Below are 26288 nucleotides of genomic sequence, written 5' to 3'. Positions count from 1 at the left end.
GTGCTCATGTGGTACTTGCTGGCTTTCCCTGTGACGCCATTGAATGATGTCACCGCCCCTGGATTTTCGTGTCCAAAGTGTTCAACTGCGGAATTGGAATGCCAGTCGGAGGGAGGGAGGGAGGGGGCCGGGTAAATCTTCATGGTAACCGAGTCATTAGCAGCTCCCACATCCATTACCCACCCGCCTCCTACGGATCAGTCATTTGATAGGCTTTTATCTTCGCTGTCCTGATGTAATGAACTGTCTGCATCCATCACAAAGAGTGGATCATGACTGACTGATAAGCTCGGCTGAGGATGGCGGTGGGTCGGGGAGTCGGGGGCACGCTCACATGTGTGGTATGCTGGATTAGGGGTGCTATGTTGAGAGAGGTGACAGGCGGGTCAGGCCTAAGATGGGCTAACCGCGCCCAATTAACAACGCCAATGACCACGGCGCAATCTATAGGGCGCCAGAGGGTTGGAAGACGCCTCAAATAGTCATCTTGTGGACCGCATGTGATCCACAAGCTCCTTGAAAGAAAATCTTGCGCTAATTCCCATGATGTAGCGCTGGCTCTGCGCTGTAAAAAAAAAAGTCTATTAACTGGAGTGGCGCGCCATGTGTGGAGCGGCTCAGTCCAGCTACATCTAAAGCCTGCATGCATGGGACACAAAGAGCGTGAGATTAAATGTAAGGCTGATCCGCCTTGACTTTCAATAGCTATAAAAGCGCCATGTGACCTCCTCCTGGAAACCTCCGACAACTTACAACCAACATTTGGCCCTGTCAGTCAGCCAGTCAATCACACGCAGGGAATAGTGTTTTCCAGGCTGTTACACCTAGTTCTTGTTGCTTTATTGAACCTCATTCACTGCAATTGATATCGGATGTAAAAAGTGTAATTGTCCTTCTTGGGGGGGGGGGGGGGGGGGCAGCGGAATAGGATATAACCAAATGGTCAATGCTTAAAGGAAGCTTTTTTTACGGTGCCATATAAATTTGTGTGCATCAAAGTTTGATGATTGTTTCTAGGATTCGCCATGAAAATGGGGGCGCGCGTAGCTTCAACGATCATTGAAGTTACAGTGCAAAGCGGAAAAACTACTTCGACCTTTCTGAGTCGCTCCTGTTTAGATTTGTGTGACAATATGTGACTGAACTAAAATGACCAAGTCCGAAAACTTGGTGTTCTGACAGATTCCGACCTGACTTTCAACAGTCATATCAAATCAATGACGGGCTTCCAGTCAGCTTTAGAATAGATTTTAAAGTTCTGCTCCTGGTCTACAAATCACTAAATGGTTTAGGTCCTGAATACATGAATGAAATGCTAATGGAATATAAACCCAGAAGGGCTCTGAGATCGACAGACTCAGGTCAAATAGCAGAGCACAGAGTCCAAAGCAAACACGGTGAAGCAGCATTTAGCTGTTACGTTGCACACAAATGGAATAAGTTGCCAACTGAAGTGACGTCAGCCCCAAGTGGGCATGTTTTGGAGTCCAGGTTAAAAACGATTCTTTTTTTTCCCAAGCTTTTTAGAGCATTTCCACTTTTAAATATTTCTTGCACTGTACGCTGTTTTAATTGTATTTTTCTCTTTGTTTTAAATGTTTATAAGCTGTTTTTTTTCTTGGTTTTAAAATGCTTTTAATCACGTAAAGCACATTGAGTTACCTTGTGTATGAAATGCACTATATAAATAAATTAGCTTTGCTGTCAAGAAGCGTCACCTGTGCTCCATGCAGGAGGCGAGTGGATCCACACAGGCGGTGACAGCACCGATGATAAAACGGGCGCGGACGATGGGGTCCGGGTGTATAAGCACGGCCTGGACAAGGTCTAGAACATCGGTGTATCTGTGTGGAGTCAGAACAATTTAGTCCAAATCAAACTCCTTGGCCGAGATGATTTATTTTGTGATACCAGTGGAAAGCATTTCTCTTACCCAGGTGAGAGCACCAACAGGCGCACCTTCCCTCCCATCCTCTTCTTCTGGCTGGCGGCGACGTGGGACAGAAATTCCTGCAGACGGGAGGCCGAGAAGGCGTCGTCGCAGGCGCCCGCCGTGGGAGGATACACCAACCACCTGGGGCACCAGGATAGAGTTTTTGCCATTGTGAACATCCGTACATCCATTTTCGACTGCTCATCCTGTTTAGGGTCAAGGGTGAGCTGGAGCCTCTCCCAGCTGACTTTGGGGCGAGAAGCAGGTTACACCCAGGACTGATCACCGGTCAATGGCAGCGCACATACAGACCGATGACATTCACGCCGAGCTAAAAAGGGGTTCAAATGTATATGCAACTATGTCCAAGTTGAATTTGATAACAAAATAAAAATGTATGCTCATTATTGAATTGTAATTTTTACAATTACATTTTAATTAATTAAATGTAAATTGTTTATTTTAATAATCAAATAATTGAATGGAAATTTTTAAATGTTATTATTTACAATTAATTTAATTATAATTAATTATTCAATATAAAAAAATGTAAAATACTTTATCCATATTTTGGAAATTGGTTTTATTCTAGTAATAACACAAATTCACACTTTAAATTTGTTAACTGCATAATACAAATTATTTATTGAATGATTCTAACTAATTAACCAATCATTTATTACGATAAAACTTTAAAGCAGGTATTTTACTAAAACTTTTGTATTTTATGTAAAACAGCTCATTTTAACAACTGAGTAACGCTCCAGCATCAGGGACCTGTTAGATCATTCAATATTTTATTTTTATTTCATCCATCCATCCATTTTCTGAGCCGCTCCTCCTCACGCGGGTTTGCGTTCGCGCTGGAGCCTATCCCAGCTGTCATCGGGCAGGAGGCGGGGTACACCGTCAACTGGTTGCCAGCCAATCGCAGGGCACATACAAACAAACAACCATTCGCACTCACATTCACACCTACGGGCAATTTAGAGTCTCCAATTCATGCATGTTTTTGGGATGTGGGAGGAAAAAACCCACGCAGGCACAGGGAGAACATGCAAACTCCACACAGGCGGGGTCGGGGATTGAACCCCGATCCTCAGAACTGTGAGGCTGACGATCTTACCAGTCATCCACCGTGCCGCCATTTTTATTTCATTTAATTATAATTAACTGATTATTCATTTTATTTTTTTTACTAGTATTCATGTTTCATTTTTGTTTACGTTTAATCAATTGACTAATTATTTAATTAAATACATGCATTTTAAAATGAGATACATGTTAATCAACCAATTTTAGGAAAAATATGCAAAATGCATGCAACAAATATTACAGGATTAAAAAACAAAGCCTGCGGGCCATACTTTGCCCACCCCTGAACTTTTGACTTTGGGAAAGATTTTGAAGAAAAAACACAAAGCATCCGAGTTGAAGGTATTTCCCCACCTTCCGTATTCTTTGTTCAGCTGCACCAGGAAACGGCAAAGTGTCTCCTTGTGGCTTCCTGGCAGCCCACTAATGATGGTGATGACAACCTTTCACACACAGGCAAAAAAAAAAAAAAAAAAAAAATGTCAGTGTCAAACTGCAGAATGTTGGCCTGTTTTAGCCTACCTTGTCTCCATGGTTCCCTGAGGCAGCACTCAGTTCTGCGGAGGGGAAGAGCGCCCCCAAGTGGTCGGACAGTATGGGCTCCTCGCCGATGCTGCTCAAGGAGAAGTGCTGCAGAAACCTGCCAAGGCAGAGTACGAGCATCAGAAATGGGATATTAAATCAAAAAATGATAAGTGATGATTTTAACAAAAAATGTTGTGAGTACTGACATTTCTCGCTCTGGGAGGTGCGAGTGCAACGTTTTCAAGGTGCCTCTGCGTTTGGCCACAGGAGGCTCTTGACCATCGTGCAGCTGCTGCAGCCTGCTGTGCCTGAATCAGTCATTCAAAAGACAAAGGAGTCACATTCGAAACCAATAACTGAGTAACAAAAATCCACTTGGGCTTCTTTCACACCGCCCGTCACAGCCGCCTTTTTCCTGGCTCCCTGTGCTGTGTATCGGACGTAGTGTCGAGGCATAACAGCGCCTGTGAGTAAGGGGATAGCGGGAAGTGCGTGACAGTTTACACCCGAGACTGTCTTGAAAGCAACCGTCGTAGTCCAAGATGCTGGCGCTGATGTCCCTGTGCTCAACGGACAAGGGAATGTCTTATTTCGCCGAGTTCGTTTTGAAAGGTAATAAGGAAGAGGAATGAGGAATAAATGCTCCTACGCCTCTTGTGGCAATTTGGTGGAAAGGTAGTGTGAGAGGGGCTGTCATCTTGACTAAAGCAAACTACAGCATCCCGCAATCAAAGACTGTAATTAGATGACATGAGCGCCATACCGGGATCCTACCTACGGATGATGACAGTACCTCAATTCTGGATAAAAGCGGCATATCATATACCATAATTTCTTGTGTATAATGCGCACACCCAAAGTTGACCTCTAAATTCTGGAAAAATCTTCAACCTATGCTTTGATTTTGCTTCTACCCATATGATCAAAACATGAAGTATTATCTGTATTTTGTTGGTTTTTTTCAAAGAATTATTCTGAAGTTAAGCACTTTATTTGAACACATAATACTTTCTTTCTATTTACTCTTTTTGAAATTCACAGCCCTACTTTTATTTAGTAAACGAGAAAGCACACATTTGTGCTCATATGTTTGATTACCCAGGCAGAATTTGTAAGATGCGTACAATTCTTTAAAGAAAACAGGAAGGACCAGGCAAAACATATTTAATATTATTTTAATGGGATTCAAATTAAACTGTCAAGGATTTCAGAAAAGCATTATCATTAAACAAAACATCAATATAAAGACATTAATGATGGTCGTTGTTCAGTCATCAGTCAAATAAAAAAAACAAAAAAAACAGAAACAAAAAAAAAAAAACAATATTTCACGAATTCTGCCTGGGTATGTAAACCTATGAGCACAATACATATATGCAGTCATATGTACCCCTGTCATATTCGAATGAAAGTGTAGGCTACACCTTTTTCATAACCTCTCGGTGGCATACTAGAATGAAAGTGTACGTCTTATTCATAACCTCAAGATGGCTCCATACATTTATAAAATGTGAAAGTCTTTTATATTTTCTCCCATACCTATGTATAATGCGCACTATTGACGTTTGACCTGTTTTTTTGGGGGGAGTGGGGGGGGGGGGGGTGCATTATACACGAGAAATTACGGTACATCAATCGCATCAAAATCATGACATTTGGCAAAATGCTGAAATTTCTGTACAAACAAGTCTCCAGAAGAAGTAATCATATCACCAAGGTATAAACCCCAAAGATTTTCAAAGTAACAGGGTGGGAGAAGAATGAAAACATCGCACCATCGTCCAGGCCTTGCACACACACACACACACACACACACACACAAGTGGCGTCCTGCCTCAGAAAATAACTCTGAGGGTGGAAAATTGTCAACATTGTGCCCCATTCAGAGAACAGTGAGGACTTTGACAGATAGTGTTGAAGAGAATGATGAACTCAGATGATATGAGATGGTTATGCTACAAAACACTCATTGCATGCTCAACTCTTACATGTTTTTGTGGCTCCATGTCAGCTGATCCTGGTCCACAAAGTGCAGAGTGAGTCCACATTCAGCACTTTGCCACACCGGCAAAACCTGCAGGCGGGGAAAATTCTGATTTTCAAACAGTCCAGATTCCTCTTAAGGATCCCTGGTGAGGGTCTCACCTTGGAATAGAAGCCTCTGTAGCTTTCGGACCTGGGCTGCAGGGCGAAGACCAGGCAGTGGTCCGAGCTGTGGAGGGAGAAGGGCACGTGGGGAAGCAGGGCGCTCTTGTAGTCCACAAAGAGTGACGCTACAGCATCGGGGTCCTGTGAGAACATGCAATATTTGAAGCTGGTCTTGAATTACGAGTACGTCAAATGGTGAGGCAGCGTACTGGGTCGTAGAATCTGACGGCGCTGATGTGTTCCTGCGAGAGAGTGATGCTTCCGTACTGTGAGTGGACAAACAGAAGCCCCCTGGTGAAGAAGACCATCTTCCCTGAAATCAACATTTGGGTGAGAACTTCACTGTAAAATGGACGCCATTTGCTGCGCGCGCTTACCGTCTTCGGGCGCTGAGAGTGGACTGCTGGACAACACGTAAGCGGCGTTGGCGTCGGTCAGAGCGCTTCCCAGACATGCGTTTTCCTCTTTCTGCTCACAGAGCACCGAGTGATAGACACAGTGGACACTTCATTAGGTACACACACACAATGACACATCATTGTTGTGGTGATGTACAACTGTACTGCATCACGCTGAGACACTGTCTAATATTTGGCTTATGTGTAAGGATCAAAATGTCTCAGTATGATTCAGTGGAGCTGTACACCGCTGCAAACTGCAAACTAAAATACCAGCTTTGAACCAAATTTTCAGGCACGGTTTCTTGAGAATTTTTGGTCTCATTGTGATAAAAATGCCTATCAAATCTCATGTTGCTAAGTCAAAAGTGGCTAAATGAGGTGAATTCTTAAAAACATCTGAGGGGTGCGACCAGGCCAATTTGGAATTGGCCGAAATGGTTGCTTTTTCCCCAAATTTCTGTGTCTTTTCAGTCATGAAGTCTTGAGACTTTGAGGTTCCACTCGTGACACAAATGTGTGCCTACCAATTTTCACGTTGCCAAGTGAAAATGGCTTCTTGTATTATTGGCTCCTAATTGGATTGTCTTTGCGGTTTAGTGAGGTCACCTTTGCGAGTTGCTGGGCCAGCTCGGACTGCTGGACGTCAGATTCCATCTACACCAAAAACCGCATCAAAACACTTCAGGGTTGTAGTCATTAAAATAACTCCCGGAACAATCAAATATGACACCTACCATCCAGCAGGTGTAGCGGGGCACGGTGGCGGTCAGGACCGTGTAGCAGCTGTCTGCGGACACAGCGCCACCTGCAGGAGACAGAAAAACAGCTACATCAATTGGAACTAGAAAATTACATTTCTGTAGAATTAGAGGGAATGCTGTAAAGTTGACAATAATTTAGGCATGTAACGATTCATTCACACATTAATGTCAGGATTTATACTCCTGTGATGTTTGTTCATTCGTCCATCCATTTTCTATTTTTTTATATACATAATTAATGTATACCTGATTCCCTTCCAAGAAAACAGGAATCTAGGAAACTTCACTTGGACTGTACAGTATCCAGGTATTTATTTCACAGTCACACTGGTTGAATTTACATCTAAAAAGTTAATTCATCGATTTCAAGTCACTGAATCATTTAGGATTATAGCAATCTAAATGAAACAATATCTTCCTTGAATCGTACGGACAACCTTGAATCATGATACAAATCGGATCGTTAAAATGAATCATTACACCCCAAGTTGAAATGTTCAAAGTTAGAATGTGAGAACATTTTAAAATAGTGGAGTATAATATAATGGGAATATTCTACTTTGAATGGTACGGAAGCGTATTGCATTTACTTGGATAAAAAAAAAAAAAGTAATTTTTTTGAGGGCTTTGTTTTTCTGACTATTTTTTTCTGTTTTTCTGACAAATTTTTTTCCCCACCTGTTTTTCTGACTATTTTTTTTCTGAGTTATCGGGACACATCAAACTCACGCGAGAACCTGCGAACTGGAAGTGACTCTTTGCGGACTCACTAATGGCGGATTACTGCTCGCACACCTTCAACCTGCCCATACACGTTTACCTTACCGGTTCAATTAAGGTGCCTGCGTAATGTCGACAAACTAATAACAATACCATCTATGTGACTCAAAGACAGGAGTATCTCCCAGTGTCTTAAACCCATATCAAAATAAAACTTGATCAAACTGAATAAGCCGGTCATGTTGCTTACTACGGATTCCGCAAAGAGTCACTTGCAGTTTGCAGGTTCTCGCGTGAGTTCGATGTGTCCCGATAACTCAGAAAAAAATTTGTCCGAAAAACAAAGCCCTCAAAAAAATTGCATTACAAAGGAATTGTTTAATGTAAAATGTTGACTTGTCGGAAAAGTCTACACTTTTGGAATGTGAAAAATGGTTCACAACATGTCCCCGATGAGCGGAAAGTTTTTTTACGTTTGAATTGGTTTCCAAGTGTGGCGGTTTTAGAAGGAGAATGATCCTTATTGGACTACATAGACTAACATAGACTACGTTGAATGCTCTTCAGCATTGACCCAATAATAAACCGGACTAAGATAATAAGAATAAGGCACCTCTGTGTTGAATGCTGATGCTTGAGTCAAGGAAGGCTTCGGAGAAGACCACGGAGCCCAGGTTGCCCCCGTGCCCCTGCAGGTCTGGCACGTCGCGGACCGTCATGGAAGCCTGACACGGGGGGACAGGTGGAATAACGCCGGACAAAAGAGCAAGGACAAAATATTGACTTACTGTTTTTATGACAAAGCGGCTTGCGGCATCAGCCAATGGAAGGAATCTAGAAAGAGGGGGGGGGGGGAAAAACAACTTACTACAGCTCTAAGATGTAAAGTATCTGTAAGCTGATTGGCTGGTGGACACTCACCTTCCCTGGTTATCGGCTGCCTGAATGGTGAATTCACACCTGGACCTGAGAAGAAGCAGAATAACAAATAAATGTGGGCTGATCCAGATATGAATGGTCTTTTAAATAAGAAACAACCTGAGAATACTCCGGTGTGCGCTTAAATCCAACGAGTCCAACTCCGCCAGAAAAGTGTGCTGTGCTACGTCTTTCGCCTGAAAAGATCAGCGCATTAAACAAGTAACTGTGAACGCCACAACATGGCGGTGATGAGCTATCTTACCTTGGTGGCACTGGAGGTGCTGGAGAAGCATTTAATTCCTCCAAGAACAGCTTGAACCGCCGCCGAATACACGCGCGACAACAGCCTGGAAAAGACGAAAAACACAAGTCTTCATTTTGCTCAAAAACAAAGAAAAGTGCTTTAAAACACTCACGAGACTTCTCTCTTCTGTGACTTTGCATGTTGACTCTCTGTGGATGACAGATACATCATAGTAGAATGGATTTCAAACCATTGGCACACTTTAACGCGACTAAAAATAGCAGGCCAGCTACAGAACGTCTCGTCCATTCTTTAACCCAAGTTAAAGGGGACATAGTACGTAAAAGTGACTTTTTATTTGCTTGTATACAATGTCGTTCTGTGTAGGTCTGTGGAGTGCTTGCGATTTCTTGCGAGCTGCCCATTTCCAAAAATGTGTCTGTGAGCGAGCCCTTTGGAATTTTGCCAATTGTGTCAACCAAATTGGGCTAATTTACATAATTTACTGAGTTTCATGATCTATTTTCAAGCGACAGTTTGACTGCACAGCGTGAGTGAAAATGCTTGAACTGTCTTTACGGGTGCACACTCTTTTTTTCACCCCACATTCTGGTCTCCGCTTCCCTCACCAAGTCGCGACGCCCCCTAACTCCAAACTCGGGTCGTCATGGTAACAACAAGCTGGATTCAGCATTGGCCCAGCAGTATAAGGGGCAGGGTGTACAGTCGTTGAATTGCATTGGACACGGCTGCCCCCTCAAAACAGGCTAACAGGATGTGCAAAGGGTGCGCGAAGTCTCAAAGACATTATTTAGACACCTGGAAACGATTTTACATGGTGAAAAAAATAGCATAATACGTTTACTTTAAGCTTAAAGCAAATTGAAGGTACTGCAGCACATATTTAAAGAGGAATAAATGTCTCACCGAGGTCGGGTGGCGTGTGCGTGGTTCCAAAGAAATAGGTCCGAGAGCAGGCTAACGGTCCTCGGGGAGCCGCGGACTGCAAAATCTGACCGTGAAAATGATAAGCAAAACTCACAACGGGTAACAATAGTCCTTAAAAACTAAATAAATAAGTGGAACACAGTTGAATTGTCATGAGACTAAACAAGGGAATTTGTGCAACGTTTACATGCTGTTCCTGAGGGCGTCACTAGGTGGTGCTGCAAGACAGTTCTCCTTACCACTTACTTGCTAGTGCGCATACTGTACATGCTTGGGAACAGTTGCCTCCTACCATGTGTCTTGCCGGGGAGCCTCCAGGTCCCGTGTTGCCAACTTGGTGACTCTCAGAGGGAAAGTTGAAGGAGTAGTTGTCCAAGTCCTCTGAGGTCGAGTGTGCACCGAACAACACCAAGGGTTGCCGATCTTTACTGAAATCAAAACAACCACTTGTTTTTTTGTGCACCAAACCCTGAAACATTATTTTATGATTTACCTTTTGTCTGTGAGGTTGCTCGAGATCAGACCGTGGGAGAAATATGTGCGGAAGGCCTGGAAAGACAATGCCGTTTTTTTTTTTTTATAGAGCACCCCACCTTGAGCAAGAACTCTTGTTTTTCTTAGTCGGTGTACCTCTCCTGCCTGAGCCTCAGACAGCTCCACGATGGACAGGTGGCTCTCCAGTTCCATGCGGGAGAAGAAGCTGCTCCACTGCCTCTCAAAGCTGCTCAAGTCCTGAAAGAACGTTTCCCAAATCAATAATTTAATCAATTAAAAAATGCCCCCCAGTGGTTGGGACAAGTGTCTTGAACCATACACTATCATTCCACATTAATACGTAAATATAATCATTTTCCTAATAAAAAAAAAAAAAAAAAAAGCCAACAGCAGGAGTAAACATGTCGTTACCTCAGCGAGTAGCCGGTCGAACGACACGGAGTCCAGTCTGCTGTAAAGGCGCCACAGTTGCTCACTCGTGTCCGACAACTGGGAAAAGAAGGAAACCACCATTAAAGGGCGGCGTGTGGGAGAGCCGGTAAAGTACTTTCTTTTAAAAAACAGCCCACCTTGTACTTCATGGTGAAAAAGCTTCCTCCGCCGATGCCCTCAAGGGCGAAAGCCTGAATGAGGGGCCACTTTTCCACCGTGAAAATGTCAAACTTTTGGACGTGGCCTGAAAGTACAAAAAAATCCGGCGAGTACATTCAGCTTTATGCAAGCGGAGGTGAAATGTAACAACGTACATACCCAGGGAGCTGTAGGGCACGCCGATACGATGGCAGTCCTGCACCATGCTGACAAAACTCGAGATTTTGAACTCCTCCGCCGCCTCTTCGTCTTCATACTGCGTGACCAACACACAAGTGAGCGAGACGCTAAAGAAAACAAATACAGTAATATTTGCAGTTCACTCTTCGCAAATTCACCTATTTGCGTTTTTGTTGTTGTTGTTGTGCTCTTTCTGTAATGCCGAAAGGTGCCACAAGATGCTGCCAAAGTCCTGTCTAAATAGTAGGACTGCACCAGACTGTCCATAGAGTATGTAGACACGTCTCAATTAATTTGAATATGGTAGAACATTTCAGTACTCATGCATTACATATACATTAAACATTTGGGAAAATACTTTTCAGAGGGCAAACTCCTGCAGATACTCTACATTAAAAATTATTTTCATTGTTTGTTGATTGTTTGTTATGTAATATTCTCGTTTCTAGAGATTGAGAATTTGGTGATTTCATTTGCTGTAAACTATAATCATCCAAATTATGAATATTAAATATTTTACTCTCAGTGTGTGCTGTGTATCTCTATTATATGAGTTTCACTTTTTGTATTGAATTACCAAACTATATTAAGCTTTTGAGTTTTAACACTATTGTAATTTATTGAGATGCAGTTTGGCAGATAGCGGAAAAAGAGGCACTGTGTGCTTGCTTCAAGTTGTTTATTGGCACTCCGAGTGGAAGTTTACAGTTGAACTAAATCAACATAAAATAAAGATAATTCCATGTTTTGTATGTGAGCAAACGCGCTCTTTTGTCCTGCAAGGGTGCGCTGTTGGAGCTTAATTCTACCACACAATACCGTACAAAACGCAATTAATAGGCTAATGAGTAGCATTGATGTCACGGTATAAACCTTTAAAAAACAAATATTCAAAGACAAACGGCGCAGGAACGCATAGAGAAATATGATAAAATGATACTCAGAGGCATATATTTCTACTTCGTGAAAAACAAGTCATATTACTGCCGCATTTCTGCAACGTTCTTCTTTGTCTTTTCATCAAATCTATGTGCTTTATCTGCATGTGCGCTCCACACTGCCCCTTGGAGGCCAAAGCGACCACAAACGAAGCAGCAAATATACCTCTCCGACATTATTCTGCGCATACAGTATAAGAACGGAACACAACTCAAACTCAACATTTTTTAGAGCGCAATATAAAAAACTGTGACAAACTACTTTACATAATAAAGATTGCACATAAAACACAACAGATAAAATACTAATAAATACATTGAATTGTTATATTTGAGTGAAATTGATTCCTTGATTAATGTAAGTTAGCGTTTTGAACAATGTTGGGTTTAAATAAAACAGATTTTCATCAAAACTGCGAGACAATGGCATTATCAAATATGGCTACTGCACAGTATGGGCGAATACTCAAATGTAAGTACTTGTACTTGATCGGAAAAAAGTGGTATCGGTCCATCCCTGCTAAATAGAACAGTTTGGTGTCAAGAAAGTATGTTGAAGTGATACATCATGACTGAGAGACAAGCTTTGTATGTTGAGGAGGCGCTACGTTTGGCCTTGGTTGTTAGCAAAGCAAAGCAAGCAAAGGAAATGTATTTATATTTATTTATAATGGCTGGATGGATGGACGGTTACTCAATGTGCTATACATGACCAAAAAGCATTTAAAAAATAGAGAGAGAGAAAAATAACAAGCAGCTTAAAAAAATCTAAAAAGAAAGACAAAAATAAAGATAAAATCAACATAGAGTGCAGGAAAAGTGGAAATGGGTTTTTAACCTGGACTTAAAGACATTGACACTTGGGCTGACTTCAATTCTATTGGCAACTTATTCCATTTGCTGCAGCATAGCAGCTAAAAGCTGCTTCACCATGTTTGCTTTGGACTCTGCGCTTCATTATCTGATCTGAGTCGGCAGATCTTTGGGGAAGTTATGGACCGTCTTTGCCACGTACACTTTGGGTCCTTTTTTTTGGGGGGGGGGGATCAAACCAAATCATCTGTAAGGCATTTTTAGGGCTAATGTTTTAAGATGGGCTTGAAACGATAATAAAATGTTTTGTTCATACATTTAGCATGGCTCTTAGGTCATTGAATTTTGGCATTCCATTGTATTCATAAACATTCAAATTTTATCTAAAGCGGCTACACGGATGTATCGACACAAAATGGCAGTCCTGCGACCACAAAAACCTTAATCAACACCAGAGTGTACGAACCTCGGCTTCGGTCATGCAGTAGAGGTGCAGGTTCCTCCAGTGGGACACGTAGGGCAGCAGGTGAACCAAGTTGAGCGGGTTGCAGTAGAGGAGAACGCACTCGGCCTTGATTACAAGGATCACGTCTGGAGAGAAAACCAACAGCTCGCATTCACATACTGACTTTTTTTTGGGGTGGGGGGGCACCTGACAAACTCACCATCCAGCATTTCCTCTGAACATCCCTCCAGCGAATGTTCCACGTTGATGGCACTTCTTCCATAGAGTCCGTAGAAGAGATATTTAGCCAGCTCCGTGCAGCCTTCGTTATACCTACTGTCGATTCCTGAAGAGAAACATTCATAAACCACAAATATGAGTTGATCCTCATAAGTCTTCTAGGGAATAACGATTGGACTTTTTCCTACCGAGAGAGCACAGGATCCCATCAGAACTCAAAGTATCACCGACACCAAGCAGAGACTGGACCTGACGCAGGCGGCAGCAACTGCATGAGAAAAATAAATAGTCATCTTTTGAAATTGAATGGAAGGAAATGAAATGAAAAGAAGGAGCAAACACAGGATCTTTTGTATGCTTTACGGTACCAGTCAAAATGTTAGGGACATTTCCAAACTCCTGACTGGTACTCTTCAAGGAATTCTACTCACACACACAAACCATTAAAATACTCATAATTATTTGAACACTCTGTATCATTTTGCCATTTTTGGCCACTCTTATGACAGAAAATACGGTCATCGCCATTGGTTATTCAGTGTCCCGCAGGAAGGAGCATAGTCGTCACATGGGAAGTAAGGCGGGATTGTACACCGTTGTACAGGAAGTAACACAGACACGCAGGAAGTAACAGTCATCGTACAGGACGTAAGGGGGTTCGCACAGGAAGTAACACAGACACGCAGGAAGTAACAGTCATCGTACAGGAAGTAAGGGGGTTCGCACAGGAAGTAACACAGACACGCAGGAAGTAACTGTTATCGTACAGGAAGTAAGGGGGTTCGCACAGGAAGTAACACAGTGAAAGTAACACAGTTGTACAGAAAGTAATGCTGTCACACAGGAAGTATCGAGAAAAAAAAGTTGTAGTTACACAGCAAATAACACAGTTGGACAAGAAATACTAAAGTCCCCTTCTTTTATCTTTTTTTTGTGTTTTCTTTAACATTTTAATATTTATAAGACAATAAAATACTCCATAATTAAGAAAGCAGTCTTATTTGTATCTCTTCTTGCACGGGCAAATCTATCCATTGCCATGAATGGAGTGACCTGATGAATTTTGTTGTTATTTGAGTGTTCGCTCTCTGACCGCCATAGCAACGCTTGCAAAAGCGCAAACTAAGGCAACACCGACTATCGTGTTTTTCACTTTTGTCATGAATACGTATTGCGTGAGTGACGTTGCAAAGGCTATTTTGACGTTTTGCGGTCCTAAATCAAATAGTTGACGGTGGCCGTTAGCATGTGTGTTAACAACGAGGTTCTTCACGATGGACGTTAACGCTACCTGACGGCCGGGTTGACTCCCGAATATTTGCCAGCAGCTCGTCTTATCCCGGCCATGGTTTTGTAATGGTCGCGGAGTCCAAATGAGACGTTTTATGAGGTCAAACCCGGCGAGCTAGCTGCCTTTTTCTCCATCACCCGAGAGAACGTCCACACTAGCATAGCAACGGAGCCAACCATTGGACACCGACATGGGTGACATGTTATTTAGGGCAACCTTTACCGTATAGTCGGTTCCTTATTGTAATTGTGGAAAATTTGATAGGTTTTGGAATGTTTTCCTACCATAAATATGTCCAAAAAGATAGTTTATCTGAATTAGGCAGATAGTTGCCCCCCGTGCTTTATCGCTGTGGTCGAGTCTTGTTTTGGGCCGTTTTGACATCATACGGCGCAGTCGCAGACTTTTGTGGAACCATAATGTGCGCAGGTTTTTCAATGAGGAAATTCTATTTTTATACACAGTACAGTACAGGAAACTCTCACCACCAGCACAGCATAGTGAGCAAGGCAAGGCGTGCTGTTCTTTAAATTGCAGTATTTACTTCTTCTTTTCCTTTGGGCTTGTACCTTTAGGGGTCGCCACAGCGCGTCATCCTTTTCCACGTAGGCCTATCTACTGCTTCCTCCTCTGGAACACCAACTGCCCTCATGTCTTCCCTCACGACATCCATCGACCTTCTCTTTGGTCTTCCTCGAGCTCTCTTGCCTGGCAGCTCCATCTTCATCATCCTTCTACCAATATACTCACTATTTCTCCTCTGGACGTGTCCAAACCATCCAAGTCTGCTCTCTCTAACTTTGTCTCCAAAACATCGAACCTCGGCCGTCCCTCTGATGAGCTCATTTCTAATTTCCAACCTGGTCACTCCGAGAGCGAACCTCAACATCTTCATTTCCGCCACCTCCTGCGCTGCTTCCTGTTGTCTCTTCAGTGCCACTGTCTCTAATCCGTACATCATGGCCACTGTTTTATGAACTTTGCCCTTCATCCTAGCAGAGACTCTTCTGTCACATAACACACCTGACACCTTCCTCCACCCGTTCCAACCTGCTTGGACCCGTTTCTTCACTTCCTGACCACACTCACCATTGCTCTGGACGGTTGACCCCAAGTATATGAAGTCCTCCACCCTCGCTATCTCGTCTCCCTGTAGCCTCACTCTTCCCCCACCACCTCTCTCATTCATGCACTTATATTCTGTCTTACTTTGGCTAATCTTCATTCCTCTTCTTCCCAGTGCATGCCTCCATTTTTCTAACTGTTCCTCCAGCTGCTCCCTGCTTTCACTGTAGATCACAATGTCATCTGCAAACATCACGGTCCACGGGGATTCCAGTCTAATCTCATCTGTCAGCCTATCTATCACCACTGCAAACAGGAAGGGGCTCAGGGCTGATCCCTGATGCAGTCCCACCTCCACCTTAAATTCGTCTGTCACACCTACAGCACACCTCACCGCTGTTCTGCTGCACCCGTACATGTCCTGTATTATTCTAACATACTTCTCTGCCACTCCAGACTTCCGCATGCAGTACCACAGTTCCTCTCTGGGTACTCGGTCATAGGCTTTCTCTAGATCTACAAAGACACAATGTAGCTCCTTCTGACCTTCTCTGTACTTGTCCATCAACATCCTCAAGGCAAATAATGCATCTGTGGCACTCTTTCTAGACATGAAACCATACTGTTGCTCGCAAATACTCACTTCTGTCCTGAGTCTAGCCTCCACTACTCTTTCCCATAACTTCATTGAGTGGCTCATCAACTTTATTCCTCTCTAGTTCCCACAGCTCTGCTCATCACCCTTGTTCTTAAAAATGGGCACCAGCACACTTTTCCTCCATTCCTTGGGCATCTTCTCACCCGCTAAAATTCTATTGAATTCTCAGCATGTCGCTCCCTCGCGCACGGCTCGCCGATAGACAGCACCATTGCAAACCCGACGCCTGGCGAGAACGGATTCATTGCATTGCCGTTCATTTTAATGGGGAGCTATGTTTTGAGATACGAGTGTTCTGAGATAAGAGCATGGCCACGGAACAAATTCAACCCGTATCTCAAGGCACCGGTGTACAAGTCAAAGCCAATTGTACTACGTGTTGGAGCAGTCTGACGGCCGCCAAGCTTCTCAAACTGGAGCTGAACTGCAGTCAATTTTACAACACTGCTCCAAGGCAAAAGCGAAGATTTCAAATGCTAAGTGTTTGTGTACTTGCGATCATCTTAATCAGTGACATGAGCGGGACCAAAAAAAAATAGAATCGCCTCCAAGCATGATGCGGTATGCTGTACACGAGTGTCTATTGTTATTACGATTGTTACATCAAATAAAAGGAACTGAGCCAACTGCACTGTGGATGTTTGTGCTTGTAGGAAGCAGGCGAAAGGTACATTTGATCCATATCTGTTGCGGTCCACTCTTTATGCAGGAATGCACTTCCTTGATGGCAACACACGCAAAAAATCATGTTGTCGTGAGGAAGGCCGTTCTGCACCTTGTTGCAGAACCTGCGGATCCTGTTCACTCGCTCGGGTTGTTTCGGACAGACGGCAAGCATCTGAAAGCTGCACCTGCAAGAGTCATGTCCAACAGTAAGTGTCCTTTTGTTACCTACAAGCAGAATGTGCTGAGTTGGGTTTTTTGTTGTTTTTTTTTAGATGTTTTTTTTTGGGCCTTCTTGCAGACGGTGATGTTGACATCAGGCAGACCATGGTGGTCCTATCCACGGACGATCAATGGTCATCCCTTGTGTCCCTGCTGAAGGAGAGTGCGGTGGTGGACAAGGAGTTAACCACTCGGGGATCCCAGCAAGTCTACTTTGACTTGGTTCTGGAGAAACGCTTGGTCAGCCTGAACCGTGCAGACATCCTGGGAGACGCCACGGAGGAGGAAGTCAGCCGGGCCGTGAACGGATGCTTCGAAGCTTGCAAAGACGCGATAAGCGCCTTCCTGCTGTTGATCCAGGGTGGAAATTACACGAGCAGGCAAATGCGCCTGGTGGAGCTTCTGCAGGTTCACTTTGGAGCCGAAGCCTTCAAGTACTTGCTGGTGGTCTCTCTGGAAGACGGTAAGACGGCGGACACGCTGGACGACGCACTGCTGGAGCTGATCGACGCGTGCGACGGACGCTACTGCCGCCTGACCACGTCGGCGGCCAGGGATAAAATGAACGCCCTGGTCAGCATGGTGGACTACACGCTGGCCGAGAGCGGCGGCTACGGCCGGGCCGCGCTGGACGAGGCCAAGCGCAGGAGCACAGAGGACACGGCCATGAGTATTCTGAGCCAGAAGGTGCGCGAGGCCGAGGAGAGACTGCAGGCCTTCGGGCGGATGGCGGCGCAGAGCGAGGAGAGGCGAGCCAAGGAGGCCGAGGAGATGAGGGCCAAGCACGTCGAGGAGAGGCGAAAGGAGGCGGTTGAGAGGAAGCGCTACGAAATCAAGAAGGAGAGCCTGGAGGAGGCCGTCATCAGCCACCGGGCCACGTTGCACCTCCACATCAAACCCCATGTCCACGGTAAGACCCCCCCAAAATAATTTTTTTGCTATACAGTACTGCGAGAAGACGTTTAATAATACCCTTGCGGTAACCCAATGAAGTGTGGTACAAGTACTAGTAGTGCTAGGCGGGTTCTCTCTAGTGCTACGTGAAAGTAGATCTTTTTGGGACTACGTTTAAAAAAAAAAAAAATTATTTCACTTACCCCCCCCAAAATATTTTCAACCTAAAAAAAGAAAACTTTTAGCTCGTGCCATGATTTTTTATGTCATAAAAAGACATTTTTTCTTGGAAAATATAATTGTCCTCCTCCACCCCCCCAAAAAAATGACTTCCTTCTCATAAGATTATGACTTTTTCCTAAAAAAATAAGTAAAATAATATAAAAATCTGCAATGGCTGTTTTTCTCATGAGATTGTTTTTCCTGAATAAAAAAATTGTCATCACGTAAGATTGACCTTTATTTCCGATTCTATGACTATGTTCCCTAAAAATTGGGTGTTTGTTTTTAAACGACACCATTTTTATTTACCTTCGATGTATAGTTTCTATGTTCATGTACATTGTATGTACAGTATGAACTCTTTATCACATTTGTACATGTGTTCAGTGACCATAAGAGGCATCTTATTATAGTCTATTTGAATTGTATTTTTTTTGATTTTCCTATATTTAAGCACAGTGTTAATCTTCAAACTGTGCATATTATTACAGTGACTTTCAATAATATTAAATGTACTTTTTACAAATAAAACCTTTGCCCTGTTTTTGCTGAACACTAAAGGCCCCTTTATACTCCCGCGGTCGCACGGCCGACAACGCCCGCATCGCATCACGTGACCGACGAATTGGCCCGCGGGGCCCCTCTGCGTAGCTTGACGCCCAGGAAGTAGTAGAGTTCCACAGGAAGTAACGCCACCAACCCTGGTTTTGTCTGGCAGACGACGACGCCAACAATCTGTCCGTGGTGCTGCTGGGCCTGTCGGGCAGCGGCAAGACGTCGGCCCTCAGCCTCATCTCAGCGCGAGCGGGTAACCGGTACCGTGACTCCGAGTCTCACGCCGAGAATCCCCGGCCCACCTTGTCTTGCACCCGGCGGGAGGTCTGCGCGGCTGGCAGGAGGCTGGTCCTGGTGGACACCCCCGAGCTGTGGGACGAGGACGGCGTGGAGAATCCGGAGAAGGTGAAGGACTGCCTGGCTCTGGCACTACCGGGGCCTCACGTCTACCTGCTGGTCCTCCAGGTGGGCCGCTTCACCTGGGGCGAGAGCCAGATGCTGGCCCACCTGCAGAAGGCGTTCGGCAAGGACGCGGCCGAGCGCACCGTGCTGCTGTTCGTCCGCATGGACTCGGGCCCCGAGCGCCCACAGAGGGTCCACGACTACATGGCGGGGGCCCACGCCGCTCTCCGCCAGCTGGTCCGACGCTGCGGGAGCCGCTACTACGAGCTCAGCCTGGCCGCGCCCCCCCGCGACGGCCTGACTTACCCCCAGGTGAGAGAGCTTCTGGCGGGCATCTACAAGCTGGCGGCGTCCCACGGGGGACGAGGACACTCTGTCAAGAGATTTTCTGTGCGGGAGCTCCAAGACAGGAAGAAGGCCATGGAGGACTCCAAGGATGCAGCCTTGGAGGACAATTTCCTGCTCATAGAGAATTAAGATTTGCATCAAGGTGGTAAAAACTGTCGTCCGACAAGAAACAGGGCACTTTCTTGTTGCACACCTTCCAAATCCCCACTTCTTACACCGAGATGGTCTCAGGAAAGAATCCATTTGAAATTCCTGCACCTTCAGGATCCCCACTTCTCGCACCAATATGGTGCGTGCTAACCTTCCGCTTCCCCAGTTCTCAAACCACGATGGTCCCCATGCACCTGTGGCATCAATACTTCCTGCAACATAATTGTTCACGCACACCTTCCACATCCCCGCTTCTTGAACCAAGATGGTACATGCACTTTTTGTATTAAGATGGTCCACACATACCTTAGATTCCCACATCTTGCACCAACATGGTACACATTTCTTGTACAGTTTCCCTACTTCTAACACTGTGAAATTCTGTGCATATCGCCCACATCCCCAATTCTTGCCCCAAGATGTACTCCTTCTGGTCATCCAACAAAACCTTCTCGACATCTTGACGAACACCTTCCCCGCTTCTTGCCCCAAGTTGGTCGCTCGGCACTGACCCCTTGTTGGGGCCTCTCGGAGACATTTGAGACACTTCCCCTAACTTAGTAGGAATTTCAAATGGACTATTTACTCGGACCATCTTGGTGCAAGAAGTGGGGATCTGGAAGATGTGCAACAAAGATGGTGCCCAAGCTTTTTGTGAGCTGCCTATTTCCCCAAACGTGTCTGTGAGCGAACCCTTCTGAATTGCAACAGTACCAACCACTACAGAATAGTTTAAAGAAGAAAAGCTTGTGTATGGTCCACATCCACGCATTCCCACACTAATTAACAAAAGTAATTGGACAGCTTGATGACCAAGGTATTCTGTTAAAAGAAACTAGAAAGATATGCGATTAGAGGGGTAGGCTTGCATTGGTTAAAAAGCTATATGGAGAAGAGACAACAGTTTGTGCAGATAGAGTAATAGAGATCTTCACTTTCAGATATCACCTGTGGTGTGCCACAAGGGTCAATTTTAGGACCAAAATGATTTTTATTGTACATAAGTGACACGTAATGTTTCCAATATATTGAAATATTTTATTTTTCTCAGACAATACAAATGTATTCTGTGAAGGAGAGCTGCTGCTGGAAATTGTATCATCTGAATTGGGCAAACCAACCTCTTTTATTTGTCATGATTATTATGTCATGGAAGCCGTTGCATTGGATTTCCCCTGCGAGCGAACAAACAAAGCAGCAAGCGAGCAGCCAGGTAGGAAGAGGAAACACTTTCGATGCGTGTCTTCTCCATCCTCGAATTAGTAATCTGCGTGACTCACTATAATCTGTGGAATTAACATTTGTATTAATTGCTGTGCTTTCTTCTCTGGCTGTACAGCCAAGACTAGACAACATGAAAATAGGAAGTAATGCTAACTACATAAGGTTTTGTATTGTGTTGTTGGTGTCGCATTTGTGGTGGATGTGGAATCTCAAGCGTCGGGTCGAAGGCCCATAATGCCGTCAAGCCACTCTGTGTAGTGCGAGATGATGGTGTAGATGCCCGGTTTCTTGATCTGGCCGCACTTTTTCCCACCGTTGGACGTGATACCCACCACAACGCCGTTGTAGAGCAGGGGGCCACCCGAGTCGCCCTAAAAATGACAGAGACTTGTCAAAATAGGGCAGAGAGAACGATGTCGTCTTGAATGCATCAATCCAAACAGCAACATTGGAGAACAAAATATGGCTGTTTGTTAAGTAGAATGCGAGCACTACAACAACTGGAAACTGTGAACTATATATTTTGTATTTGAGTGTGAAGATGTATTAACGCTGAGCCTCACCTTCTGCAGCTTTACTCTTTATTTCCTCCATCCTGATTTTAAAATTTCTTATTTTGTTAGAAAAAAAAAAATGCGGTTAATATTTGATGAAAAGTCATGTATTCCTTCTCAGAATAAAGATTCAATTCTGTATTTTTTTTGTGGTATTAGCTCCACATACGTTCAGGAATATCACTAGTATCAAGATACAGAAGTTGAGTAATCATGAACTTATTGGGAGAAAAGAATCTACAGTATCTTTACTCTTACTTATTGGATGAAAAACAGATATCACTATCGCTATTATCCCAATACGGTGTTTGAGCGATAAACAACAGTGTAAGAAAATCGTGTACAATAGTTTTATATCGATAAAGCTAGTATCACAATACAGTGATCATGAGAAAATCAACATGTTGGAAGAAGGTCATGTATGATATTTTTACGATACAGCTAGTATCACGATGCAGTAATAGCGCCTTAATCAACATTTTGGGAGAAAATCATGTAGGATATCGTAATATTCCAACGATATCGCTAATATCACAATACACTAACAACAACAACAGTCTGCATATTGGTAGAAACTCATGTAAGATATTTTTACAACAATATCGCTCATATCATAAATTACTTAGCTGTAATCACCGTATTGGGAGAAACTCAAGTACGATATCTTTCCAGCTAGTATCACGATACAGGGATTTCGCAATAATTGACATATTGGAAGAAAACCAAGTTTGATATTTTTCCAACGATATTGCCGGTATCCCAAAGTAATCATGACAAAAAAAAAATGTTTTGCAGTGATATCAATTGTATCATGATACACTGATTGTCCAATAATCAACACATTGGCAGAAGATCACAAAATATATCAGAATACTCAGAATCCCAACAGTATCGCTATTTTGACACGATAAAGTTACTGCTCTATAATCAACAGATTTGAAGAGAATTGTGTACAATAACACAATACCTTTCCGAAATTATCGCTAGTATCATAATTCAGATTGTGTGTAGTAATCGACATCTTGGAAGAAATCCATGTATGACATTCTCGATGATTTTTCCGTTGGTTGAGCTAGTATTCCAATTCAGCGATTGAGCAATAATGGACATAACGGAAGGAAACCACGTACAATATTTTGCAACAATATCAAACATATCGAGATACAGTGAAATTTTACACTGTCACATCGTGAATAAATTGACTGTGAGTCTTGCCACATAACAGTTATAAACCGTGAAAGTGGCGAGGAACATTAGTATCAAATCCTGAAGTGGCTACCGCTAAGGAATCCCAAGTATGCGTCCCGTCTAGTTTGTCCACTCACATCACAGGAGTCCTCCATCTTGTGTGGTCGGTCACAAGGTTCAGGACACAGCTTGTGGGCGCAGATCATGTTGTCGGTGAACTTCCTGCCAAAGTAGTCGCTACGTTGGCACCGGGTGGACCTCACCACCTGGATGACCGCCTCCTTCAGCGTGTCGGGCCTGGAGCCCAGGTTGTCCAGGGAGCCCCAGCCGGCCGTCTCCACCTCGGCGTCAGTGTCTGGGTTGACGCCGCCGGCTCGCAGGAACGCCACCACCTTGACGGCCTCGGAGGCGTTGAATGGGCGGTCCAGCTACGGTTGCAAAAAGTCGTTTGGATGCTCGTCAAAAGAACTTTCAAAAAGCGTGGGCTTACTTTAATCAGAGCGATGTCGTTGTCGTAATTGTCGGGGTTGAACTGAGGGTGATTGTGGAGCTCCAGGATGTCAAACGTCTGCTTGGTGTCCTCACCTAGACTCAGAGAGTGAACGCCCAGGACAACCTTCCTGCCGTTGGCCCTGTTAGACGGCGCCAGAGGGAGAACTTCACCCAACAATCAAAAACCTAAAGAATGTGCCCCATATTCCCATATTCTCAGGATATTTGTCCAGTGATCTCAACAGTATCACGACACTGTGATTGTGCGATTAGCAAAGAAAACCATTTTCGATCTTGTCACGATATATTTCCAAGGATATTGCTAGTATTCCAATTCAGAATGGCAAATATTTCTTGATACAGTGACTGAGGGATAATCGATCGATATAATAGAAGAAAACCATGTGCAATGTTCTCATGATATTAATCCAGTGATAGATACGGCGATTCAACAATATCTTTTTTCAGCAATACCACCAGAATCACAATACAATGATTGTGTGATCATTGTCAATCATGTACAATATTCTCACAATATTTTTCCAGTGATATCGATAGTTTTGTGATGTAGTGATTGTGCCATAATTGACATAACGGAAGAAAATCATGTGGAATATTGTCATAATATTTTTACAGTGATCAATACAGTGATTCAACGAGGCTTTTCCATCAATATTGCTCATATCGCACTACACTAATAATTATTATTATTATAATTATCATATTGGAAGAAAATCATTTGCAATGTTCACATGATATTTTTCCGATTTAACAACACTATTTTCAGCTATGACAATTGTGATCACTGTCTTATTAGAAGAAAACCATATATCATTATCATTATAAAATCATTATCATCAGTAGCGTAGTGGTACGTGCCGCTGCCTTTCACGTAGATACCGTGGGTTCCATTCACGGCCAATGGCCAGATAGCCAGCCACGGCCTGGCCGAAAAATGGGTGTGAGTGGGTATTACGTTTTATCCAATGTTTTGATCATCTCCCTATTGCTATTTTGAATGTCATACATGTTTTTCTTCTTTTATGTTGAATTATCATCTCTCAATCTCTTTATTATAGTACCATTGATATGGCAGGAAAAATATCCAGAGAGTATTGTGGATGTTTTTTCTTTTTCAAAAGATGTAGAGTTATTGTTTTACCCTGTGGGCAGACAGTGCACGGCCGTCATCACCCACTGGTCGGCGACCACGAAGCCTCCGCACTCGTGCTTCATGCGGTCTCCCTCGGCCACCTGGATGGATGCCATGTAGGGCCGAGAGTGGGCCGCCGCCTCCCTGCCACCGATGATGCCCTCCCCTGAACACAATAAACCTGTTACATGTGGGCTGAATGGTGAAATAAAGACACGTCTGCGTTTATTTTTAGCCAACTCACCAAGCGAGAAGAACCCCGCAACAAAGAGCCCCACAGACACGAGCGTCTTCTCGGACAGCATGGCGGAACTTTAGCTTAAAAATTCATGCGGCTGGGAAATTTTAAAGCCTTCCAGTGAGGAAGTGGGAGTTCATCCTCCTCCTCTTGTCCCTTTCTGGGAATACAAAGAGAAAAACAGGAAAGCACAAGCTATAAATCAACTCCAGAGGCACGGAAACAAAAGAATCATCAGAAATGATTTCCCGAGGGTCTACTAGCAAGTTTCTGCAGAACTTTCACATCCCTTGAACCAGAGAGACATTTGAAGTTCATATAAAGCAACAATTAACCACTTAAACACTCCAATGCTCAGAAACGGGACTTTGGTTTTTCTGTTTTCCTGGACAGGAAGTCACGGAACACAGCAAAACAAAATTTCCACTCACTGAAGGGTACAAGATGTGTCCAGAAAGTAGAGTGCCTTGTTGAGGGTAAAGTTGACAAACCTGCCGAGCATGTCTCCAGGCCTAAACCCTATTGAGCATCCGTGGGGCATCCTCAAACGGAAGGTTTCAGACCATGCTGGAAAATAATGGTGACCACATAAAATATTGACGCTTTGGTCCCAGTTTGGAGAGTTTAACCTAGGGGTGTACTCACTTTTGTTGCCAGTAGTTTAGACATTAATGGCTGTGAGTTGAGTTATTTGGAGTGGACATTAAATGTGCACCAGTCTGGTATACAAGCTGTACATTGACTACTTCTCATTGGAGCAAAGTGTTACACATCCATCCATTCTCAACACCGCTTATCCTGGTCGGGGTCGCGGGGCGCTGGAGCCTGTCCCAGCTGACTTCGGGCGAAAGGCAGACTCCACCCTGAACTGGTCACCAGTCAGTCGCAGTGCATGTATAGACACGGACAACCAGATTCACACCGTCACTGAGTCAGACGAGTGTACCACTATACCATCAGTGACGTAAGTGTTATCCATCCATCCATCCATTTTCTGAGCCGCTTCTCCTCACTAGGGTCGCGGGCGTGCTGGGAGGCAGGGAGGAGGTGGGGTACACCCTGAACTGGTCGCCAGCCAATCGCAGGGCACATATAAACAAACAACCATTCGCACTCACATTCACACCTACGGGCGATTTAGAGACTTCAATTTACCTCTAAGTGTTATACAGATATAGTAAAACATTTACAAAACATGTGAATTGTGTACTCACTTTTGTGAGATACTGTACATGCAAACACAAATAGGCCTTCTCAGCCTATACACTATCAGAAGCATTGACCTACATTTACAATTTAAAGAAATTATTAATTAATCCTCATTCATATTTGTTTTATATGTATAATATAATGCAAGATATGTAATAATATGTATAATAACATATATGATTCCCCCCCCCCCCCCAACAGTTATGTCTTCATTTCGTAGCGTGTCTGCCCAGCTTCCAGTTGTATGAGATTTTTTTTTGTCCAATCAGATGTCAGCTTCTGTGTGTTGCCATGTGAACGTAATCTGCCCAGGGCCTTCAGAATCCTGATCGCTGGCTAGGCCTGTTACCCACATAAGGATT

General features: G+C 43.9%; 3 protein-coding genes across 4 annotated transcripts in view; 1 reads left to right on the top strand and 2 right to left on the bottom strand.

The window, feature by feature from the left end:
• dnaaf9 (dynein axonemal assembly factor 9) overlaps positions 1–14867 on the bottom strand; it is a 30773-nt gene extending 15906 nt beyond the window's left edge. Inside the window, exons 1-28 of one of the 2 annotated variants that reach the window (XM_061794049.1) lie at positions 14690–14867; positions 13587–13666; positions 13379–13504; positions 13180–13304; positions 10942–11038; positions 10761–10867; positions 10603–10680; positions 10327–10428; positions 10190–10245; positions 9989–10124; positions 9676–9760; positions 8921–8957; positions 8767–8851; positions 8622–8698; positions 8505–8549; positions 8372–8417; positions 8197–8308; positions 6837–6907; positions 6709–6756; positions 6079–6169; positions 5911–6014; positions 5699–5842; positions 5542–5627; positions 3760–3861; positions 3551–3668; positions 3383–3471; positions 1934–2074; positions 1719–1844 (exon numbers count right to left, since the gene is read on the bottom strand). In XM_061794049.1, the coding sequence (XP_061650033.1) occupies positions 1719–1844; positions 1934–2074; positions 3383–3471; positions 3551–3668; positions 3760–3861; positions 5542–5627; positions 5699–5842; positions 5911–6014; positions 6079–6169; positions 6709–6756; positions 6837–6907; positions 8197–8308; positions 8372–8417; positions 8505–8549; positions 8622–8698; positions 8767–8851; positions 8921–8957; positions 9676–9760; positions 9989–10124; positions 10190–10245; positions 10327–10428; positions 10603–10680; positions 10761–10867; positions 10942–11038; positions 13180–13304; positions 13379–13504; positions 13587–13666; positions 14690–14745 (2570 nt within the window). In that variant the 5' untranslated portion in view covers positions 14746–14867. The remainder of the gene's footprint in view (positions 1–1718; positions 1845–1933; positions 2075–3382; positions 3472–3550; positions 3669–3759; positions 3862–5541; positions 5628–5698; positions 5843–5910; positions 6015–6078; positions 6170–6708; positions 6757–6836; positions 6908–8196; positions 8309–8371; positions 8418–8504; positions 8550–8621; positions 8699–8766; positions 8852–8920; positions 8958–9675; positions 9761–9988; positions 10125–10189; positions 10246–10326; positions 10429–10602; positions 10681–10760; positions 10868–10941; positions 11039–13179; positions 13305–13378; positions 13505–13586; positions 13667–14689) is intronic. The other variant, XM_061794050.1, reaches the window with a different exon arrangement.
• A 1758-nt stretch (positions 14868–16625) lies between these two features.
• Positions 16626–21080, top strand: LOC133487455 (uncharacterized). The gene is made up of 3 exons (XM_061794051.1): positions 16626–17284; positions 17377–18207; positions 19132–21080. The coding sequence occupies exons 1-3, from the start codon at positions 16966–16968 to the stop codon at positions 19845–19847; spliced, it is 1866 nt and encodes a 621-aa protein (XP_061650035.1). The 5' UTR covers positions 16626–16965; the 3' UTR covers positions 19848–21080.
• cfd (complement factor D (adipsin)) lies at positions 20893–24877 on the bottom strand. The gene is made up of 5 exons (XM_061794052.1): positions 24724–24877; positions 24489–24645; positions 23325–23466; positions 22972–23262; positions 20893–21463 (listed from the first exon to the last, which is right to left on the bottom strand). Exons 1-5 carry the CDS (start codon positions 24782–24784, stop codon positions 21302–21304), a joined length of 813 nt encoding a protein of 270 aa, XP_061650036.1. The 5' UTR covers positions 24785–24877; the 3' UTR covers positions 20893–21301.
• Positions 24878–26288: the final 1411 nt, after the last annotated feature.

Source organism: Phyllopteryx taeniolatus, chromosome 13 (genome assembly GCF_024500385.1).
Source record: "Phyllopteryx taeniolatus isolate TA_2022b chromosome 13, UOR_Ptae_1.2, whole genome shotgun sequence".
NCBI lineage: Eukaryota > Metazoa > Chordata > Actinopteri > Syngnathiformes > Syngnathidae > Phyllopteryx > Phyllopteryx taeniolatus.
This window is presented reverse-complemented; position numbering and strand designations above follow the sequence as displayed.